The 15,190-nt window shown below is 49.0% G+C and overlaps 1 protein-coding gene across 2 annotated transcripts in view; it reads right to left on the bottom strand.

Moving 5' to 3' along the window:
• Positions 1–15,190, bottom strand: part of LOC126532289 (uncharacterized) — a 42,115-nt gene that overhangs the window by 17,562 nt on the left and 9,363 nt on the right. For both annotated transcript variants that reach the window (XM_050179972.3, XM_050179971.3), the window contains exon 5: positions 3,584–3,729. In XM_050179972.3, the coding sequence (XP_050035929.1) occupies positions 3,584–3,729 (146 nt within the window). The remainder of the gene's footprint in view (positions 1–3,583; positions 3,730–15,190) is intronic.

Below are 15,190 nucleotides of genomic sequence, written 5' to 3' on the forward strand. Positions count from 1 at the left end.
GCATGGGTAAACATTATTTGCTCAGTATCCTTACATGGTGCATTGGACTTTATCACTTCTTAAGTTCATTCCTCGGCACATTAAATTCTTTGTATGTATTTTGGCTATCTGGTGTTACAGTATAGAAGGACCAATAAATCCCCTTATTGTATGTTTGCGCCACAGTGCTGTCATATTTTTTACCAAGCGTTCTCGAGACCCTACAATAGAAACAATTTGCACATTTGCCCCCAGCCTATAAGCATGTGCTTACAGGATGCACTCTTTATTTCACTGTTGGCTTGCGACAGGATGATTATGACTAGTGGAGAGCTACTATGAGAATGGCCCATGGCAACAACACATAGCAATGGAGCGAGTGTAGCTGGAAAGTTCCTATAATGGCTATTGTTGTAAAATGCTTCTATGATCATAGATTTTTTTAACATCAAGGCATAATAAGTCAGAACTTTACTCATCTGCAGGTCAGAGACACAATGCAACTAAAGGTGTGCTGGTTGAAGACACGCATAAAAAAAAAAAAGCAGCAGATCCAACATGCCCTGCTGGAATCTATATACAGCAAAGCTTTTCGTAAATGCATAAGCAATGCTGCAACACATTTTTGTGTTTACTTATTGTGAGTGCAAAGTGAAACCGAATGCTTTATTCAGGTTAGCGAAGAATGCAATGCACCTCTAAACGAAACCAGCGTTAAAGAGGTTGAAAGAGGCAAGTTGGCTTTCTGCACCATTTCTTTGGGGTACCCAATCTCCTCCTGGAGCCACAGATGTGACCATCCACAGTTTCCAGGCGGCACAACGTGAGGCATTCTCCTCCAGTGGCCCCTCTCTCCTCTCATCATGGCTCTCCATGTCGCAGCCCCCTCTCTGTCTCCACCAGCAGCTAACGACCTGCATGCACACGTCGGCTTCCCCCTCTACCTTCCACTGCTGCAGGCAAAGTAGTGTGAGCCATCACTCTTACATGGCGCTTCTGTCCCCCAGCAGTGTGTGAGCTATTCAGCAAGAATGCACGAGCAACAGCAGCAGTAGCTGCAGCAGGTGGCCGCCAAAGTCAGCTACAGAGGTGCAGGAGGGGGGGGGGGTCGCAAAGAAAGCTTCGCTTTAACAGGAAGGGGGGTGAGGGAGAGGATTGCAAGAGTATATAGCTCCCAAATATAACCACATAAAAGAAACCTAGCTTTCTCACATTAACAATTATGCACACTTATTGGCACAAAAAAAGCCCCATTTTGTTTGTCATGTTGAGTTGAGATCCCTGCTCTCCATTATCACTGTTTGTAGCGCTGATGAGTATAGTCTTCATAAGGAAAAACAAACAACAAAAGGCGAAGCATTAACAGTGATAGCAAAGTACGGCAGTAGACTTTTGTTAATTCGATCCTGCTCAATTTAATTTTTCGCTTAATTCGATGCTTACCGAAGGTCCTGGCCAGCACCCACACATTTCTATGGGCCCACACTTCCGTTATATCAATCTTAAAATTGGCCTTTGCCAAAATAATTCGAATTTGACAGGCAAGCTATACCGCAATACATTCTTGTTCTGCGGTGAAGCACATGCAATTTGTTGCGGTGAAGCATATCAAGAATGGAAAGGGGCCACTGTCACGGGGCATAGTAAGCGTTTAGTTATACAGGCACACATGTACCGCCTCCGGTCACAGTACAAGCACCTAGACCTAATAAGCATACTGGCAGCCATTCAAAGCTGTTTCTGGTGTTGCAGTGGCGATTTGAGCAGCCATTTGGCTTGCCATGCATGTCTCATATATGAAACTGTTAACGGGGCCTAGTAAACATTCCTTAATTATACACACCTTGAACTGAGCTGTGGTAAAAAAAAATTGTGTTTTGGGAAAGCTAGCAAAAGAGAAGGCGATAAAATGGAAAAAAAAAACTCAGAATGTCGCGGAACACGAAGAAGCTTTCGCGGCCTGAAGAGTGGGACATCACCGGAAATCGAACTCGCCCTGACGGAGTTCGCATGTCAACAGCGAGCCGCGCATCTAGCTGTGAGCGTGGAGCTTATGCAGGCAAAAGCTAAGTAGCTAGCAAGAGAAAAAGGGCTACCGAGCTCTGCCTTCAAAGCGAGCAAGCACTGGTTTTATCACTACATGTGCCGTACTAGTTTTTCCTTACGCTGCCGAACTTCCGATTTCGCCAAAGCTGCCCAAATCATTCGAAGAGCTGCTTGTGGCTTTCCAGCGCCCTGTTATTTCGCTGCGCAAGTCCAAGAACTTCCAGCTAGGGCAAATCAGCAATGCTGACCAAACGCCGGTTTATCTGGACATGCCATTGCCCTTCACCGTGAGCGAAAAGGGCTCTAAACAAGTTTATGTCCGGTCCACTGGCAACAAGCAAACGCGAGTTACCATCATGTTGTGCACGGCAGACGGACGCAAGCTTCCGCCCTATGTCTTCTTCAAGCACAAGACAGTGCCTAAAGGTGAGGAGCTGCCAAAAAATGTGGTCGTGAGATGCCATGAGAAAGGCTGGATGAATGAGAATCTTGTGCTCGACTGGACAAAGTCTGTCTGGTGTAGGTGGCCCGGTGCACTGTTGTCATTCCCATCCATCCTCGTGCTGGACGCATTTCGTTGCCATTTGGCCGACTCAGTGAAGAGGCTGTTGCATGAATTCGGCACTGAACTCGTTGTTATCTCGGGTGGGATGATGTCTCAGTTGCAGCCTTTAGATGTTTACGTGAACAAGTGGTTCAAGGATGCAGTCAAGCAGTGTACGCAGATTGAATGCACTCAGGTTAGCCTGCAGTGACACCGACCAGGCGGCTGAAGCGGGCTTTGCCAGCCGCGCTATGCAAGTGGATTGTGGACGCATGGGCCAGCATACCAGAGGACCTTGTGCGTCGCGTACTCAAGAAGTGCGGCATCTCGAACGCGCCTGATGACACAGAGGATGAGTACCTCTGGGAAGATATGTCCGACAAAGAACTATCCGAAGAGAGTGCAGCTGAGCAAGACAGTGATTGAAGTGCGGAGTGCAATTTAAATAAATGTTTTCCTTGAGTTTTCCTAAGTATTATTATACGTGGACAAAACTTCTTTTTTTTCCATTTCGCGTCCCAAAAATTTCACCTCGTACTATATGCGGGTTCTTACGGTAGTCTCTCTCTTTGTTATGAACTGCTTGACCAATTGCATTGGAAATGTGGCCGGCCTGCACGTCATATTTCTGGGAAATTTGGTACAGTTTTTGTCATGTCCTGCAGAATGAAAAGAATTAAAGTGCACTGCAGCTTTACAGCAATGCGAAACGCTGCACCATAAACTTCGCTATGCTTTGACAGAGAAGCTGAGTGCAATGTAGAACACTGTGCAGTAAAGTCATACTGTGAAGTGAAATTCGCATGTAACCTCCACTCTCTTGAATTACTGGTATGAGCAATGAGTGCGAAAACATGGTACTATAGGTGTATTATTTCAGTATGTCTGCTTCCTTGTTCTAAACACTTCTCAGAGTAATGTATGTTTCAGTTGGGCTGTAACCTTGTGGTTACAGCTCAAGAACATATCTCACGAGAAATAATGGTTGTCTTGTAGAGAAACACCTTTACCCACCGGTTTTTTGGGCATCCTTGGAGTGGATGTTAAGAAAATGCCGCTTCGCAGCCGATGAAGTGCTGAACGCCTGTGGGCATGTTTCTGAGGGACATGGAAAGGGTCGTTCCCCAGTATGGGTGCGCTTGTGGGCGAGAAGGTGGGCCCTGTATAGGACAGACATATATTTTAAACCTGTCATTTGGATGATTAAGTAAATCTCTTGCTTGGGCTAGTTGGTTCATGCTTGAATGAGTACATTGGATGATTACATTCTTGGATGATTACATATTTGGATGATTACATTCTTGTGCTTACAAGGTTGAAAATAGATACACAGCCTTGGTTTCCATGTAATTAACAACATAAATACAAAATCACTTTTTACAATGCAAGAAACTTCACAGGTGTAAACAGATTTGAGGAATTCGTACATCAAAGGCATATAAACTGTGTAAAAGAGATCTCAAACACATGGGAACTGGTTGGTCACAGCAGCTGGACCGAAACAATAAAACAAGTTTTCACTCCCATGATTTCTGGCTCCAACAGCCAACTTTTGTGCAAAAAAAAAAAAAGAAAAGAAAAGAAAAGAAAACAAAGAGTGCCCAGTTTGGGGTATTCTATGCATATGCAGTACAAGCGCTTGACTGAAGGAAGTGACAAAGGTTTGCCATGCAGCTACGTGTACAAATCTGCAATGAAAACTGCAATATAGGTGGCCAGAGTAGGTGTGGTGTTATGCTCACAAGCACAAGGCTACACTTTTGACTTCCAGCTGCACTGTGTTCATTTCAACAAAGCAGAATGCAGTAGTGCCAGAAGAACAACATTTCAGCACATAGTGAGGAACCCAGGGGGCCAAAGTTCTTTTGCAGCTTCTCGTTATAGTACCCTTAATACGTAAACTTTAACTTTAGGATGTAAGAGGGAGTGAATTCTCACTATAGCACCCTTAATATGTTAACAGTAACTTTAGGATGCAAGAGTGAGTGAGTGAGTGAGTGAGTGAGTGAGTGAGTGAGTGAGTGAGTGAGTGAGTGAGTGAGTGAGTGAGTGAGTGAGTGAGTGAGTGAGTGAGTGAATGAACTGACTGATTAATAAGTCAATCACTCATATAAATGCAAGGCTGCTGTCTTCTTTAAAAAGACGATAAAATGCAACCTAAAATCAGTTCAGATTAGCAAAGCACTTCAATATGCTTCTACAGTAGAATCTCGTTGATATGACCTTCACAGGAACTGAAAAATAAACCTCATCAACTGAAAATTGTATTAGCCAAAGCAAGATTCAAAAGGCATGAAAATAGGCGTACTCAGTGACAAACTCAATAGCAAAGGTTCGTGTGGTGTCGAGTGATATTGTTCTGCATAACATGTTATGCGAAGCAGTGTCACTCAATGCCACATGAACCGCAGCCAACACACTTTTATACAAAAATGTTGAAATAGCTTGTCAGTTTGCGCTGAACTTTCTTCTTTTCAATGTCGTACAAAAGTTATTCTAGAAGTCAAAAAAAGAAGCCGCTGTTTCGTCACAGAACTGATCGGCAGTGCTTTACCGCGCCGGCGCAACGCATGCGTTTTTTTCTTCAGTGTAGCTGGGGCTTAACACGTTGTTCGTGGGTCATTGGAATGTTATTTAAGCTACTACACTGGAATATAAAGCTATGAGCTTTAGAAATATGTGCAAAAGCCCCCTTCTGCTGTCTTATTATCTGATCTCAGTGGAAAATGCGGTCGCAATAACCGTATGAAATACATTGCTCCTATGGGACGTTGGCCGTAAAGATAAAATAAAACGTATTATCCACAAAGACATAATATGTAGAACTGTACCAACAAGATTCTACTGCATTTATTTCATTTGGTGGGAAAGGACTGACTGCTAGTGGCGAGAATGAAGGCCCAACTTGTTAAAAATTTTGTGCCAGAACGTCGACACAGCTACGCTAATATGATGCCACGGATTTCAATGCATTTTCCACATTCTAATGCTTTTCAAGTGCAGGAAAAGTTCTTGAAACTTGCTAGCTTGAGCCTTTGGTTCCTTCAGAGTCCAATACTGTCCTCCTCTACCAATAAACAATAAAATACATCTAAGTGACAGAGAATTTGGCAAGTAAGTATACGATCATGCATGCAATATGGCGCCATTAAGAAAAGGGCCACAAGATGCAGCGGACACTACATGGCCCATGCCTTTCCACACAGCACTGTGCAATGTACCCTTCTTGGTATCTTAAGTCACACTGTTACAGCCATTTATCGTAGCGAACACTGTCAAAATTAAACACATCAAGAAAAGTTGGTGCAGGAGCTTCAGGGCAGTGTCGCCACGTGTCTTCTGTTCTTGGATCTTTTTCTGGTTGAGCAAGCCTCCACTTTACGTTAAAGAACGGCTGTTTCATTACAGCTGTTACGTTTCGCCTACAACACGCGGTAATGCCGGCGCGGATGCAACGGACGCCGGGGCTTTGTTCAAAGCGGCGGACATTTTGGCCCGTTCAACGACGCCGCAACGCCTACCCGCCAAGCGTGTCCAGGCGTGTTTCAGTGCCACGTGTCTTCGTGTGTGCGTGTGTGTGTGTGTGCCCTCGCTTGTCAAAGCGCGGCAGCCGGGGAGCGGAGTTCCCCGAATGAGGGGCCTGGGGGTCTCTCGGCTCAACCGCTCGCGCCGTCGTGGGCCCCTGCTGCGCCGTCCCGTGACCTTCATCCCGTGACCTTCCCTCCTTCCTTTTTGGACCGCGACGCCGAGAGTATAAGAGCAGCTGCCCCCGGACGCCAGGGGAGAGGCTCCGATTTGTACTATTGAGTTACGTGCTCTCCCGTCTCTCCACTCCGGTCGACCTGACCGGCCGCTCTTTTGCTATGTTAGAATAAACAAGTTGTTCTGTTACCAGTCTTCTCATGCTTGGCCGGGACCTTCGGATGCTTCCAGTGCCCCAGGCCGCCAGGCCAACGCTACCCTTGGGGCTTGCGACCCATTGGCAATAACGGGCGTCAGAACCGAGACCCCAACAACTCGTGCCAGCGGTACGATTACAACATCTGGTTGCCAGCGGTGAGATCGCGACAACGGAGGCCAGCAGCGAAGAGATGCGGTTGACTGTATGCTGAGCAGCACAACGACCATCCGGGAGCAGTGCAACGAGCCCTGTGTGATGACTGGTTGCCTGCAGCGGAACGACTGCGCTGAAGTCTTGGCTGCAAGGTTTGGTGAGTGCGGGACTTTCTTCTTCTGAGTTTTGCCAGGCTTTTGTTAGTGTTAGAAACAGAGCTGGTAATTGTGGTTGTCGTTGCTGCCGGGTTAGTTTGCGGCAAGACAATAGTAGGCAGTAGAGAAAGCAGCATTCAGAGCAGCCATGGATTTGAAGTCGTTGCGCAAACCGAAATTGCTGGAGCTTGCAAGAGAGTTGGGTCTGGATGTCTCAGACAAACTCAGAAAACCAGAACTGCTAAGGGCTATTCTTGAGTTAGAAGCTGAGGATGACGAGCTGTCGGAATGCCTTGAGACCATTGAGGAGAGGGAGCGTGAACTTAAAGAGCAAAAAGAGAAACAGGAGCTTGAACTTAAAGAACAGAAAGAGAAAGATGAGCGTGAACGAAAAGAACAGAAAGAGAAAGATGAGCGTAAACGAAAAGAACAGAAAGAAAAAGAAGAGCGCGAACACGCTTTGGAAATGAAGCGTCTCGAGGTAGAGATGGAACGCGCTCGTAATGGAAGTCAGGCACACGGTGCAGGAGAACGAGTATTGTTCAAAATGACTGACCTGATGCGGCCGTTTAAGCTTGGAGAGGACATTGGTTTGTTCCTGGTTAACTTTGAGCGAACGTGCGAGAAGCAGGGGTTCTCTCGGGAAACGTGGCCACAGCGCTTGCTCACTTTGTTACCCGGCGAGGCGGCCGACGTAGTCGCTCGCTTGGAGAGAGAGGAGGCAGAGGATTTCGACAAAGTGAAATCGAGTCTGCTAAAAAAGTACCGGCTGTCAGCGGAGGCGTTCCGTCGGAAGTTTCGGGAAAATGAGAAAGGCAAAAGTGAGTCGTATACAGAGTTTGCCTACAGGCTAATGTCAAACATGCAGGAGTGGCTCAAAGAAGAGAAAGCGTTTGGTGACCACGAGAAAGTTCTGCAGTGTTTCGGGCTAGAACAGTTTTATAGTCGGTTACCTGAGAACGTGCGGTACTGGGTCTTGGATAGGCCAGACGTTAGTACGGTGGCTAGAGCCGCTGAGTTAGCCGAGGAGTTTGTGACGCGTCGGGCTCGCGGAGCTAAGGACGGTCAAAAGGGTGAATTTGGCTCCAAGTTTGAGAGGCCGAAGTTCACACCCATGAGAGCAAAGGGGGATACACGTAGTGCGGATGCGAGTGAAAGCAGTCCGACCGAACGTAAGGAGACGGCGGCAACCGAAGCCGAACGCAGAAAGCGGTTCGAGACGAGGCAAGCGCGCGTTTGTTATACGTGCCAGAAGCCGGGTCACTTTTCGGCGCAGTGTCCAGAAACAAAAACACAAGTCGTGTTTTTGTCTATATGCAGCACTGACGAGAACATGAAGCTTCTCGAGCCTTACATGCGAGACCTCCTCGTGAACGGGAAAGAGTGCCGAGTGCTTCGCGATTCCGCAGCTACAATGGATGTAGTTCACCCCTCTTACGTAGAACCCGATATGTTCACGGGCGAGTGCGCATGGATCAAGCAAGCAGTGGAAGCTCATAGCGTGTGTCTGCCGGTAGCAAAAGTGCTTATTGAAGGACCTTTCGGAGCACTTGAGACGGAGGCCGCAGTGTCATCTATGCTGCCCCCCCAGTACCCGTACCTATTTTCGAACAGGTCCGATCACCTCCTGCGCGAGAAGGGGCTTTTGTTTGGTGAGGCTAGCGTTCAGGCCTTAACCAGATCGAAGGTTCGGGAGCTCGCTGCAAAGGCGGTAGTTGCGGGGCCGACGTTGTTGAACGATGAAAAAGGGTCAGAGGCGCAGCAAGCTGGTATTCAGAGCACGCCCGAACAGAATAAAATTGAGCCTGTAGCGTTAAAGGCAGCAGATACTGGAGAGGAAATTCCCGACACGGGAAAGTTAGAAGAGCTGTCTCCAGATTTGCTCATCGCGCCTACGTCAGACGGACTTAACAGGTTGCTAAAAGTCAGCCGCTCGGCTTTGATAGCCGAGCAAAAGAAGGATGGCAGCTTAGAAAACATACGCTGCATTATCAAGGAAGGTATCGCCAAGAAAAATGCTCGCTTTGTGGAAAGAGGTGGGGTCCTGTACCGGAAGTATCTAGACCGCAGAGGAGTGGAGTTCGATCAGCTGATCGTGCCTCAATGCTATCGTCAGGATCTGTTGCGCTTGTCGCATGGGGGTTCGTGGTCCGGACACCTAGGAGTTAAGAAAACTAAGGACCGTCTCTTGCAGGAGTACTATTGGCCAGGGTGTTTTCGGGACGCAGACCACTTTGTGAAGACATGCGACACCTGTCAGCGGGTGGGCAAGCCAGGGGACAAATCGAGGGCGCCGTTGAAGTTGGTGCCTATCATTACGGAGCCTTTTAGACGGCTCGTTATTGATACAGTGGGACCTCTGCCGGTAACAGCCACGGGGGTACCGACACATTTTGACTGTGATCTGCCCAGCGACAAAGTTCCCTGAAGCAGTGCCGCTTAAAGAACTCAGCTCAGTTGAGATAGTCAATGCACTACTGTCCATATTTGCGCGAGTTGGTTTTCCTGCAGAAATCCAGTCAGATCAGGGTACAGTGTTTACTAGCGCTTTGACGACAGCCTTTCTCGAAAGGTGCGGGGTAAGGCTGTTACACAGCTCAGTGCACCACCCCCAGTCGAATTCCGTTGAGAAGCTCCACTCCGTCATGAAGCGCGTGTTGAGAGCATTGTGTTTTGAACATCAAACTGACTGGGAGCTGTGTCTGCCTGGAGTGATGTTTGCTTTAAGAACCGCGCCGCATGCGGCTACGGGGTTTTCGCCAGCTGAGCTGGTGTACGGTCGCTCGCTGCGATCTCCGCTTCGCATGCTTCGAGAATCATGGGAAGGCAGGGGCGACGACCCAGTCGTGGTAGAGTACGTGCTTAAGCTCCTCGAACGCTTAAGAAGGGCACAGGAGTTGTCAGGTGAAGCAATGGCAGAGGCCCAGCAGAGGGCCAAGGTTTATTATGATCGGACAGCCAGGGCCCGTCGTTTTGAGGTGGGCGATGAGGTCATGATATTGCGCACATCGCTAAAGAACAAACTCGACGTGCAGTGGGAGGGCCCAGCACGGATTGTTCAAAAACTGTCGGACGTTAACTACGTGGTGAGTCTGCCAGGAAAGCGGAAAGCACAGCAAGTTTACCACTGTAATCTGCTCAAACCCTATAAGCAACGGGAAGCAGTGGTGTGCATGATGGTAAACGTGCCCGAAGAGCTTCCGGTCGAGCTTCCGGGACTAGGCTCAGTGACAAACAGGAAAGACGCCGATCAAGTCATTAGTGACTTAATAAGTAAAGCATCGCTGTCGCCTGAGCAGAAAACAGAACTACACCAGCTCTTACAAGAGTTTCAAGGTCTGTTCTCTGAGAGGCCTGGTAGGACTTCTGTCCTTACTCATGACATAGAACTTACCTCCCCAGAGCCAGTACGATCCAAGGCGTACCGGGTGTCACCCCGCCAGAGCGATATTATGGAGGCTGAGGTAAAGAAAATGCTACAGCTCGGTGTTATTGAAGCGGGTGAGAGTGATTATACTTCCCCTTTGATTTTAGTTGAGGTACCGGGCAAGGAACCTCGTCCTTGCGTCGACTACCGCAGGCTTAATTCCATCACTAAGGATCAAATTTATCCGATCCCTAACATCGAGGAGCGCCTTGAGAGAGTGAGTAGCGCTCAGTTTATTTCCACCCTAGATCTTGTCAGGGGTTATTGGCAGGTTCCACTTACAGAAGAGGCTAGTAGGTATGCGGCGTTCATTTCACCAATGGGGACATTCCGTCCTAAAGTTTTGAGTTTTGGTTTGAAGAACGCGCCATACTGCTTTTCAAGCCTCATGGATAAAGTGTTGCGGGGACAGCAAGAATTCGCTTTACCGTATCTAGACGACGTAGCGATATTCTCCGCATCCTGGCCGGAACATATGGCGCACTTGCGGGCAGTGCTAACCCGCCTGCGCGATGCGGGCTTGACAGTCAAGGCTCCCAAGTGCCAGTTAGCACAGGCCGAGGTTGTCTACCTCGGACACGTGATTGGTCGGGGTCGTCGCCGCCCCTCTGAAATAAAGGTGGCCGCTGTGCGAGACTTCCCGCAACCGCGTACGAAGACCGATATTCGGTCGTTCTTAGGTGTCGCCGGCTACTATCAGAGGTACATCCCCAGGTACTCTGATATCGCGGCTCCCTTGACGGATGCTCTAAGAAAGACAGAGCCGCAAACAGTCGTCTGGGATGAGACGAAGGAAAGAGCTTTTAGCGCCCTAAAGAGCGCCCTAACAAGCCAGCCTGTGCTACGATCGCCCGACTACACAAAAGGGTTCGTTGTTCAGTGTGATGCTAGTGAGCGAGGCATGGGCGTTGTACTGTGCCAACGGGAAAATGGAGAAGTAGAACACCCCGTCCTGTATGCTAGTCGTAAGCTGACCAGTCGTGAGCAGGCGTATAGCGCCACCGAGAAAGAGTGTGCGTGTATCGTGTGGGCCGTTCAGAAATTGTCATGTTACCTAGCTGGCTCGAGGTTTATCATTGAGACGGATCACTGCCCTCTCCAATGGCTGCAGACCATCTCTCCCAAAAATGGCCGCCTCCTGCGCTGGAGCCTCGCTTTGCAACAATATTCCTTTGAGGTGCGTTACAAAAAGGGGAGTCTCAACGGTAACGCCGATGGCTTAAGTCGAAGCCCCTAACGTGGGAATCAGCCTCAAAATTGCTTGTTACTGATGTTTTTCTTCCTGAGGCAGGATTTTTAACTTATTGCTTTTGTATAGTGTTTCAAAGTGATGATGTGCTTTCTAGTGCAATTTTCCGATTTGTGGACGCGTTCTGAGTGCTGCTAAACTACTGTAAGGAACTAGGCAGCAGTATAAAAGGGGAAAGAGCCTGGCAGGGCTTAGTGAGGGTTGTGCCGTGCTTGCTGACTGAGCGGTTGACTTTCGGCGTAGTTCTAACGCTTGCCGGAAACGAGAACAAAATGTCAACTCTCCCGAAGTCACTTTGCAGTCTCCTGTGTGCACCTGAACGTGAGAACGAGGCCTTCTCTGTGCACTGCGCTCAAGAAACGCCAAAGGACGCCCGACTTCGGTTATGGGCATCATCGAGCGACATCCCTCCGGACAGCGGATGCAGTCCCCTGACCATCGGGATCTCCTTCCCCCGGCGGGGCGGTCTGTTACGTTTCGCCTACAACACGCGGTAATGCCGGCGCGGATGCAACGGACGCCGGGGCTTTGTTCAAAGCGGCGGACATTTTGGCCCGTTCAACGACGCCGCAACGCCTACCCGCCAAGCGTGTCCAGGCGTGTTTCAGTGCCACGTGTCTTCGTGTGTGCGTGTGTGTGTGTGTGCCCTCGCTTGTCAAAGCGCGGCAGCCGGGGAGCGGAGTTCCCCGAATGAGGGGCCTGGGGGTCTCTCGGCTCAACCGCTCGCGCCGTCGTGGGCCCCTGCTGCGCCGTCCCGTGACCTTCATCCCGTGACCTTCCCTCCTTCCTTTTTGGACCGCGACGCCGAGAGTATAAGAGCAGCTGCCCCCGGACGCCAGGGGAGAGGCTCCGATTTGTACTATTGAGTTACGTGCTCTCCCGTCTCTCCACTCCGGTCGACCTGACCGGCCGCTCTTTTGCTATGTTAGAATAAACAAGTTGTTCTGTTACCAGTCTTCTCATGCTTGGCCGGGACCTTCGGATGCTTCCAGTGCCCCAGGCCGCCAGGCCAACGCTACCCTTGGGGCTTGCGACCCATTGGCAATAACGGGCGTCAGAACCGAGACCCCAACAACTCGTGCCAGCGGTACGATTACAACACAGCAATGTACCATATCTGTTCGAATACAGGTCGACCTCTTTTTTTGAAAATGTTACCCAAAATGAGCTGTCGCTCTATAATCGTGGTCAAAAATTCTCAACCTATATTCGTGAAAAATGCTAGCAAAAGTACTGAGCTCATAGGGTTTCCCTCATTGCACCTGCCGTAAAGCTAGCCTGGAGATTATTGAGACTGAGTTTAGGAAGTTCTGCATACCGCATGCGCTGTCAACATCGTTTGGGGTCTCATTTGGGGTGCCGATGGTGCCAGTGAAGCATCCAACGAGAAAGACTAATCTGGCAGTTTGTACAAGGATGCAGCTTGGGTTATCGACTAGCAAGACTTAGTGGCCAACTTAAGATAAAGCTGTGTCATGCTCCAATATTTTTTGCTTCTCTAAAAATACATGGGTTGTCCTATATTGGAATACATAGTTTTTTTATCTTTCAGCAAGTTCAATATAGAGGGTAGACCTTTAATTCGTGCTCGACCTATCTTCGAGTAAATACGGTAAATTTACTGATACAGCTTAGCTCAACATATTTCTCCTTAGTGTCCGGTCAAGGGCAGAAGACATCCAGAATACAAAGTTTGTATGTAGTGCTGTGAGAGAAAGAAGTAAGTTGAAAGAAACAAAGGCAGAGAGTTTAGACAGAGAAGCAACTGTCTGGCCTGCAACTCTACGCAACGGTAAAGGGGAAGGGTTCAGAAGACAATAGAGAAAGATTAGGAGTGATGATGGGATAATACAATGAGCTAAGGCCCTGACCGTTCCCATGCCCTACATGTACATTGTCCCCAACAAGTGTGCAAGGAGACATACAGCACATACCCATCAATACAGATCCACTATGTGCATGTGCAAACCTATATACAGTAAACCCTCGTTAACACGACCTCGCATATCTCGAAATATCGGTTAAGTCGAAAGTTTTCCACGCCGTGCCTTCTCCACCCATAGGTGTTATGTATTCGCACCCGTTTATCTCGAAGCATTTTTCAGGCGTAATACAGATATCTCGAAATTTTGACCGGGACGGCTGAAGGCAAAGGCCATTACCAAAAGGTGATACAGGCTTCGAGCGAGCGCTTGGTTCCTACTAAAGTGCCGAACGCGGTCACGATCTAAGGGCAAATACAAAATTCCTGCGGATGCCGCCATTTTCCGTCAACCACGTCAAGTAACCTTGGAAGCAGTCACGTGGTGTGCGCCGCTTGCGCGTGGGCTTTATCAGGTAGTTGCGCCACCGCATTTCGCACGTGCGAGCGTTATTGTGCGTGTGCGATTCTGTTAGTTCTTTGTTTCGTCGCGCTGTGCGCATGACGCGTTGACTGCTATTTTTTGTTGTTGTTGTTGTGTGCGTGTGTGTGTGTGATGTGTGGTCAATGGACGGCGACGATGTCCCGCCCCAAGCAGTGTAAGTCTCTGACGCTGGAGATAAAAGTCGCGTTAATCAAGGAAGTGGAGAAAGCAGGAAGATCCAAAACAAGCATCGCCAAAGAATTCGGCATCCCTTTGTCGACGCTTTCGACAGCTTTAAAAAATCGGCAGAAGGTCTTCTATGGCTTCGAGCAAAGTTTTTGCAGCGAGCGGAAGCGGATTCGGGCTTCGAAATTCCCGGACGTCGAAGCAGCACTCATGCTGTGGCTCCGGAATGTCAGGGCAGCCAACCTTCCCGTGACAACCCAAATGATGATGATGGAGAAGGCAGACGCTCTGGCATTGCAGATGGGCCACACAGACTTCAATTGCATGGTTTGAACGATTTAAAAAAAGAAATAACGTGGCCTCAAAGCCTATCCACGGCGAAAGCGGCACTGTTGATGAAGGGGCTGCAGGCACCTGGCGCAACCACCGCCTCGCTGAGCTGTAAAAGGCTTACGCGGACAATGACATTTTCAACCTCGACGAAGCAGCACTGTTCTATAAGATGCTGCCTAGCCGCACATACGCGCCGAAGGGAGAAGCATGCTCAGGCGCTAAGCAGCACAAAGACCGAGTGACGATACTTTTCGGAGCCAACTCCACCGGCGATGAAAAACTGCCGCTGCTTGTTATCGGTAAGTCGCTCAATCCAAGGTGCTTCCGAAATGCACGGCTCCCGAGAGATGCGACTTACCGCGCCAATAAAACGGCCTGGATGACTGCAGCACTCTTTGAAGAGTATGTACGTGCTCTTGACCGCAAAATGGCAAGGGACGGCCGGAAAGTGTTGTTCGTTGTGGACAACTGCCCCGGCCACGAAAAAATCAACAACTTGGAGGCAGTCACGCTGGAGTTCCTGCCTGCTAATATGACATCCGTGCTCCAGCCGATGGACCAAGGAGTCATTGAGGTTGCTCGCAAGTTCTACAGGAAGAGTCTCCTGCACCGCATTTTGTGTTTTTACGACAGTGGTAAGAAGTACGAAATAGATTTGCTGGGTGCAGTCCACCTGATCGCCGAAGCCTGGCGACAAGTACGTCCATTAACGATTGCCAATTGTTTCGCGCACGCAAGATTTTCGCGGGCCGAGAAATCGTTCGAGCCAGACACTGACGAGTTCAGTGATTGCGATGAACTTTGAGACGAAGTCCGCAAAGCTGCCGGCTGCGCCAGCGATGCCGAAGACGGCGAAACCACTTTTGAAGAGT

The sequence above is a fragment of the Dermacentor andersoni genome, chromosome 5 (genome assembly GCF_023375885.2).
Source record: "Dermacentor andersoni chromosome 5, qqDerAnde1_hic_scaffold, whole genome shotgun sequence".
Taxonomy (NCBI): Eukaryota; Metazoa; Arthropoda; class Arachnida; order Ixodida; family Ixodidae; genus Dermacentor; species Dermacentor andersoni.